The sequence below is a fragment of the Dermacentor variabilis genome, chromosome 4, assembly GCF_050947875.1.
Source record: "Dermacentor variabilis isolate Ectoservices chromosome 4, ASM5094787v1, whole genome shotgun sequence".
In the NCBI taxonomy this organism is placed as follows: domain Eukaryota; kingdom Metazoa; phylum Arthropoda; class Arachnida; order Ixodida; family Ixodidae; genus Dermacentor; species Dermacentor variabilis.
In genome coordinates, this window is record NC_134571.1 from 192,712,168 (window position 1) to 192,720,429 (window position 8,262).

Sequence of the window (8,262 nt, forward strand, 5' to 3'; positions counted from 1 at the left end):
TGATGTTGAAGATCAAACCCCTCAGTGGTGGTCAAGAGAGTTTAGGAGCAGAAAATTTAAGGGCAGAAAATTATAGCCTCTGAGATTACTGTCACTACATGGCGGCTCTGACGTACTGTAGCTTTCGAAAACTCGCTTTCAGCGCACGCGGGCACCAAAAGCATAGCCTTTGAGATTTGTTTTTGTTGCCTAGCGAGGGCCAATGCTCCGTCGCGCACAAGCGATAGTGCCATCGCCAGCATCATGAGTGACTATATATATGTAGCGCTTCTTTTTTTCTGTGCGCTTGCTACCTTTGTATGCGTAGATATTTACTTCGTCTGTCCCGGCGCCCAATTCAAGCTTGAGCTCGGAGCGTGGTCGGCGCGGTCACTTAATTTGAAGTTTGCCAGAGCATGGTAAGTGCATCTATGCTTAGTGGTCCTTATATTAATGTTTATGCAAAGCGCTGCCGTTATTTGTACTATTTATTACCCTTCGTTGACGGGCTAGCAGGCGCACGTGCGTTAGCGTCTATCCTTTGTAGCCTTGCATGTCACCGGGTGGGGGGGCTCATGTCTTTGAGCAAATAAATTATTATTATTTAACCTGTCGCGCTGCAGCTAATCCGCCTTGACAACGACCCTAGTAGCACAGTATGTTACTGCAACGTTGCAACAACATTGCCAATGTTGTATTATGTTGCGCTAACATTCTTCAACATTAGATAATGTTGCTGCAATGTTACCAAGCAACATGCTGATAACGTTGCTCTAAAGTGGTCTTTTTCACATTGCAGCAATATTGTCAAATGATGAATAAATGTTGAACCACCTACGATGACATTGCTATAACATTCATGCTATAGGCTAATTGTCTGCCCTCTCGGGCTATTTCTGAAGCCCAAATAGAAAAGCCGGTACCAGCTAGATCACTTCTCCTCACCATTACTACATTAATTTTTTTTTTTTTTGCTTCGAGCGCAAGCTTGCATGTGGTGTGCATACAGCTGGCGAGCAGTGCAAGTGTACTTAACTATGTCACACTGATGTAAAAATATATACCTGTATCGAAAATATTTCTAAACAGCTGAAATATCTGTTTTTTTATTAAGCAGGCGGTCTAAATAAAAACTGCCGAAAAAATTGAGTTCTGGTTTCACTGACGCTCCGCAGTCTAATGGCCATGGAGATCATCACAAATCCAAATCGCGGTACAGCCGAGAGCCCATTTCCTTCTTCCATGCCTTCTTCCATGCGACAGCCAGCCCTGCGACGCGCGCTCATCTAAAAACGTGCCACTCAGCGGCAGTCGTGTCAAAGTCCGCGTTTTTTGTTGTTCTAGCATAGTTTTTTTTGCAGTCGCCGTGCCTGTGCTTTTTTTCTTGTAGCTTCTCTGCAATTCAACTGAAATGGCGCAGGCTTGCTCCGAGGATGACCTCAGTGGTAAGTGATTTCTACTCATTGTTGTGCTGTAACACGTGTTGGTTGGCACAAATTTAGCCATGCCCTTCGTGATGGTTTTAAGTGCTACATTCGTTGCATCATGAAGAGAGTGAAGCGTTCACTAAGTGAAGTGTCCATTCGGCAACGACGCCGAAGAATAGCAGAGGCTGTTCACGGCGAACTAGAAAATTGTTTGGCCGTTGTTGATAATGGTCGTGACAGCAGATTGTGCGCATCAGGAGCAGAGCAGGATCAATACGCCTTTTTGTCGCATAATGTCGTTTTATCCTCTTTATCAGTGCCAGGCGAGGACGCAGATGAAAGCCGCAGTTCCAACTTGTCAGATTTTGGCACCTCTAGCGGCATCTCTGACATAGGAAGTGCAACGTCAGACTTGTCGCGGATTTCTGACGATGACGAGTTGGTGGAGTGTGAAGATAGGATGACACCTGAGTCTGGTGCCGCTACTCAGTGTCTAGAGTACGACTTGCGTGTATGGGCTATTAATAGTAAATTGCCTGCTTCACACCTGAATTCCCTGCTTAAAGTGCTCAAGCCATACCATCCAGAGTTACCCTCGGATGCTAGAACATTGCTAAAGACGCAGAGGCATACTGATCTGGCAGTGATGACCGGTGGTCGTTACCACTATTTTGGAATTTCTCGTTCTTTGGAAGAACATGTTGCACATGTTCCTGCAGATTGTCGGACATTGTCACTCATTGTGAACGTAGACGGCCTTCCGCTCTCCCGCAGCTCGAGAAAGCAATTCTGGCCGATTCTCGTGCTTGTAAAGGAAAGTTCACACTCCTCTCCATTTGTTGCTGCTCTCTATGAGGGTGACAGCAAGCCTGGAGATGTGACCTTGTACTTAAGTGATTTTGTCTCCGAAATAAGGAAGCTGCTTGAGGAGGGCCTTATGTACAATGGCAAGGTCTATGCTGTGAAAATCCATGCATTTGTGTGTGATGCCCCAGCAAGGGCTTACATCAAATGCATTAAGGGCCATACAGCCTATTTTGGATGTGAAAGGTGCACTCAAAAGGGTGCATACTCTGCACTTGACAGGAAAATCATTTTTGATTCCCATGACAGTCCCTTGCGCACTGATGAAGATTTCAGGAGCTTTGCCCAAGAACATCACCACCATAGCGAGTCTCCGCTGCAGTGTTTTGGTGTTGGGATGGTCACACAGTTCCCACTAGACTATATGCACCTGGTTTGTTTGGGAGTAATGAAGAAACTACTCATTTGTTATTGGGCTTCTAAAAAGCCATCAGCTTCAAAAATGTCATCACAGTCAAAGCTTCATGTATCCACGATGCTTGCTAGTTTTAACTTGTATGTTCCAAGTGACATGAAGCGCAGGCCACGATCACTGCAATTTTTGGAGCAGTGGAAAGCGGTTGAGTTTAGGAACTTTCTACTGTACTATGGACCACTTGTCCTCCAAGGAAATTTGGAAAGAAAGTTTTACGACCATTTTATGAAGCTTAGTGCTGCTATTGCTATCCTTGCATGCCCAGATTACGCAGTGCACAACGTGGACTTGTCGGAGCACCTTCTTCAAGAGTTTGTAGCTGAGGCTGGCTCCCTATATGGAAAGGGGATCTATGTCTATAACGTGCACTCATTGTTGCATCTAGCTGACGATGCCAGAAGATTTGGCCCTCTTGATGACTTTTCAGCCTTCGTTTTTGAAAACTTCCTTTATAAACTTAAGACCCTAGTAAGGACGAAGGCTCGAGCTCTTCAGCAGGTTATCAAGCGCCTCAGTGAGAAACGCTTTCTTAGTAATGTTTCCACAGGTTCTCTCAATTCATACCCAAGACTGTCAGGAGAGCACTCTAATGGACCTGTGCCACCAGGGTTTCAAGGCAGACAGTACTCTTTGCTAGAGTTTGAAGGAACTGTGCTAAAGCTTGGCAGGCTGGATAATTGTGTCCAGCTTAAAGAAGGTCACATTGTATTAGTAACTAATATGTTGCAATCGGTGTCGGGGGCCAGCATCTGTGGGCACTATTTCATAACTTTGGCTGACTTGTATTCGCAACCATTGCCGTCTTCAGAGCTCCTGGTTTTTGCTGCTAAAGACCTTTCACAAGATCTTTCTGTGTGGCCTGTTGATGAAATTAGAAATAAATGCATGTGCTTGCCAAGCGGAGGAGATACTTATGCAGTATTTCCTCTATTGCACACATGCCATGGTTTGGTCCACTGAAATGAATGGACTAAATGAGACAAGTATAGCCTGTGCTGGTATACTTGCTAATTTAAACTGTTCATTTCATTGGACCTGCTCTTCTCAAGGTCATGAGATTGAATCCTTGCCACAGTGGCTACATTTTGATGGAGTGAAAATGTGTGTGATGTCAGTGCATGTTATAAAGAACACTGAGTGGTCAAAAATTAATTGGCAGCCTTCCGCTTTTGTGTTCTAAAAAATCCATGTGCAGCTTCGAAATGTTAAACCTCTCATTCCACCATATCATTACCTGCAGTACAAGTGTAGCAGTTGCATTGCTGAATAATAGGAAAGGCAATATTTTCGGGGATCACTGGTTGATTTCGTAAAATATAAAACTTGCCTATCAGGGTAGATAAGGCACATGAATTGATTCACAATGACGTGAGTTTAAAGGCGGGCGAGAGGCATATAGTGGAGGGCTGCTGATAAATTTTAACCACCAGTGGTTCTTTAATCTGCACTGACATCACTCGCCACATACATGTTTTTCACATTTCACCTTCATCAAACTGCACCCACCGTGGCTAGGATTCCATCGCATTAATTCAGTTTTCTTTGTTTTATAATTTCAGGGGGGAAGACATACAGCATCGTTCTTTTTGAAGATGAAGATGAAGTTTCCGTCGTGCCCACTTCGTGGATTTCAGAAAACACAGTTAGGTGGCCACCATTTAAGAGCACCGCAAAGATAACTACTGCCATCAAAGAGCAACAACCACCATCAAGCGACTGGACTAGCTACAGATGTCGAGTGTTGTGGACATGTGGTAAGCTTCTTGCCCAAGTTTCTAAAAACATGTTCAAGTTGGTAGCTTAAGTTCGTGTACTATCAGTAAGATCGGTAAATTTTTGGCAGTATTGTTAGCTAAACTTTGAGCTTGAAAGTTATCTTCGTTGAACCTTATAATTAAGGTATCTACAATTTGTTTACTCTTAGTACCAGAACTGGTTGCTTTTGTATTGAAACTAGTGAAGGTGGCAAATTTTGAGTAGATGAATATACTAAACATATTAATTTGGACATGTCATTTTTATATTATGCTGTTATTTCTTTCACCACTCAGTGTTCAACAGTTCTATAAATTTTTTTGTTTGTCTTTTTAAAACTAGTGCTTTGCATTTCATTTCTTTTTGGGCAATAAATATTACATTCATTCTTTTTAGGCAGCTATGAAAGTGCTAGACAAAAAGAGCAGCAAGCAGAATTCACATCAGATTTGGCCTCAGATGTTGAAACAATTCAGCAAAGGCGGAAGAGGCGGCCACCAGCGCGCCTGGAGTCTTCAGATGAAGAGAGCATCGACTTTCCTGTTCCTCTACGAGGACAGTGCTTTAATTCTTCGCAACAAACTGCGAAGTTTGTTTCACGACCACCACCGCCAAAAATTGTGAAATTTTCACGGTTCAAGCCCCAGTCACTTGCTTCACAGGATCCCCAGATACAAAAGGCCCCACCTAGCCGGGAAGTGGCTTTAGATGATGGCGATTCTTTTGCTGAAAAAAGGAAGCTTGACCAAAATGGTAGGGGCTGCTGTCAGCCTTTGGAATCATTTATTATGCTTGCGACATGAGTTGCAGGTCGCAAGAATTTGTCCAACTTTATGTACAGTCTGGTCAGGTGCTTTTTAATTCTGTAAAGGTTATAGAAGGGCTATAGTTGATTATTTCATAAGTGGAGCGTATAGATAGACGACAGCAAACCTTTATTTCTGGCCGCCATACAGGGAAGGTGCAGGTTGCATGATCATGCGAATGTTTCTACATTAGGCACTTTATAGACAGTGTTGCTCTAACATTGCCTTACTGAATGTGTTTAATTTTGGTGATGCATCTGTTGGTGTCATATGCAGGTGCCTGCCGCATTTGTGAGCTTTACCGTAGTAGGATACAATTTTAAAAAGAAGTTGGTAACACTGGGCCATGGTTCACATTCTCTATATTACTCTGCTGGCCAATCAGTACAGTAAATGAGAGCAGCTTTTAGTGTTTTAATTTATCAAGCAAGCATGAGCATCAAAATTCTTGGTCTTATCATTTCGTCTGGTGATTAGCTTCTTGTTTAGGTCACAAAAGCTTTAACAGTTGACTACATTTTTTTGCAGTGGAATTCGGTGTGGGGGTCCCAAATGTGGGCGGAGCTTCACTGCACTTAGGTTGCATCCAACCATGGTGTTACAATTTAGCATGGAAAAGTTGGTCTGTTCAGTTGTAGCAGCCACATGATCACATATTGGTCATTGCCATAAGTTAATCTTATTTAATTTTATTCATTTACTTAAATATTCTACAGCTCCATGTGGAGCTATAGCAAAAGTGGGAGTGGAATGTAAATAGTAAGTCTTCAAAGTGCAATAGGTCTTTAATTTATTTCAGTGCGTTTACAAGCAAATATGTTCACTGTTATTGTAGATCCCCTAAATTTAGTCAATACTTTTTGGGAAAACGCACTTATGTTAACAGTAGAATATTTGCATATGTTTAATTCACCATTTTTAAGTCTGACTGTTGAATAATTTGTTTTATATCTGCATTTCTTATACCTTTCATTGCAGCACGAGTACTCTGGCTGTGTTAAGGATCCTGTGAAGTTACGTGTGCATGTTTCTGCATGGTGTTCTTGTATTGGAAATGCAAAGTGTTATTCATGCAACTTAAGTTAGGCCCTTTGCAGATTATTGGTTAAAGAAAGAAATGGCAGGAATCCTTTATTTAACTGTTACTACTATTTCTTAGGTGGATTGCTTTGCTTGTAGAAAGAATGAAGACATACTTAGGTTACTGCTTACATAAGATTAAAACCATTACAGTGAAATGTTTTAGCTTGGTCAAGTTACTTTTCTCTTCTTTGTTTTAGCCATGCTTGGAAAGTTGCTCAAGGAGGTGAAGGGAATAAGAGCTCAGGTAGATGGCCTGGAAAAATCCATCCAAAGGATAGAGCAAGCCATCACAGAAAATAAACAACCGTGTGCACAACCTGTCAGCAGTGCCATTCTTGAACTGCTTCCCCTGGCAACTCATCAGAGGCTGGAAGAATTGGAGTGGCAGCTTCATGATGAAAAAAACAGGACAGACCTCGTAAGTTAAATTTTTGCTCTGCAAGTACACATGCATGAAATTTTATGTGGATGTCTTTTTTTTTTCTAGATGGCCCATTTATCGCGAATCGGTGGCACATCAGTGCAAGATTCTGTACGCAAAATTATGCGGAGATGCATGTGTGACACGTTGGCCCAGGACTTTTCTCTGACTGGGAGAAAAGGAAAAAGGCCATTTATTGGGCTATACCTGCTCCAAGTCCTCACAGGTGCTATATTTATATATCTCTCATGTGTAGCATGCATACGCACATTCGCATTTCAGCATGCCATGATTTTTAGCTGTCAGTTAACAATGCATAGGCTTGAAGCACTGAATGCATTTCCTGTGTAAGGAACATAAGCAGTATATTTTTTTATACTGATAGCATGGGCTTTTCCTGGCATGCCATCACCCTGCTGGTTTTCTGCTTTGCCTATTATAGCGAAGGGTGATGAGGCCGTTGTTCAGCACAAGCCATGAGGCTTTCTCTTATCTTACTTTAACCCTCTTCTCCAAGCCAACCAATGTAGCCTTGTCTTTGATGATTCATTCTCTTTTTTTTTTTCATTTTTTTTTCAGAAACGCTGAAAAGCAATTTCGCACAGGCCACGGAGTCACAAATACATCTTTCGATTGCCGAATGGCTCCGTTATGCACCATCAAGACAGAAGAAACGGTAAGAGACAGTTCAGTACTTTAATGATTGGCAGTTATAGATCAGCAATTTAGAGGCGCCAACACTAAATATTTCCTAATAAATATGTGCATTTTATTGCATGCATTACTGGAGTTTAAATAACCTCTGGTTTTAAGTTGGGGGCAGACAAAATAGGAAGTGTTTTGTTAATTTGGAAGATATCTTAGTGCAAGTATATATGTTATTTTACTTTTCCTCATCCTTGATCCATATTTTTGAGCAGTGTCAGCAACCTGCACTTAATGTTGCACTTTTTGTTGTTAGAGGTTTTGCTATTGGAAGTGTGTCCACCAAGATGCTTATGATAGAAAATTTTTGGTTCTTTACATATTTATTTATTTTTTTGCAGGGATGCAGCTTCGCCTTTGATGTCATGAATCAGACCATCATCATGAGCAGCTGGAGGCCACCAGGGGACAAGGGGACAAGAAGTTTCTAGATGTGCTGAATTTTTGAGGCAAATGTTGACAGTACTTTAAATTTGTAGTTTTCCAGTGCAACGGCACATGGCCAAACAAGGGATGAAGGAGACTTGGAAGAAAACAGTGCAGCAACAGGGACAAGACAGAAGACTGTACAGGTGCTGACTAGCAACTGAAGGTTTATTGAAAAGGAAAACATAAAATATACTCCCTTTACAACCTAGAGCACGCATGGTCTACACCAACAACTCTGATAAGCTGTCAGCTTCAGTTTTGGTGGTCAGCTACAACAGTTCGCAGTGATGAACGAGGACGGATGGGGTCCGCAACACATGCGTAATCACCCCATCCGTCCTCGTTCATGACTGTTACCTGTTGTAGCTGACCACCATG

The 8,262-nt window shown here is 42.2% G+C and overlaps 1 protein-coding gene across 2 annotated transcripts; it reads left to right on the forward strand.

Moving 5' to 3' along the window:
• Window positions 1-3,602: 3,602 nt before the first annotated feature.
• On the forward strand, window positions 3,603-8,033 carry LOC142580029 (uncharacterized). 2 transcript variants are annotated; one of them, XM_075690764.1, is made up of 6 exons: window positions 3,603-4,439; window positions 4,837-5,193; window positions 6,527-6,747; window positions 6,817-6,976; window positions 7,330-7,426; window positions 7,797-8,033. In XM_075690764.1, the coding sequence occupies exons 3-6, from the start codon at window positions 6,529-6,531 to the stop codon at window positions 7,822-7,824; spliced, it is 504 nt and encodes a 167-aa protein (XP_075546879.1). In that variant the 5' UTR covers window positions 3,603-4,439; window positions 4,837-5,193; window positions 6,527-6,528; the 3' UTR covers window positions 7,825-8,033. The 2 variants fall into 2 exon arrangements, with proteins under 2 accessions (XP_075546879.1, XP_075546878.1); XM_075690763.1 differs by lacking the exon at window positions 4,837-5,193.
• Window positions 8,034-8,262: the final 229 nt, after the last annotated feature.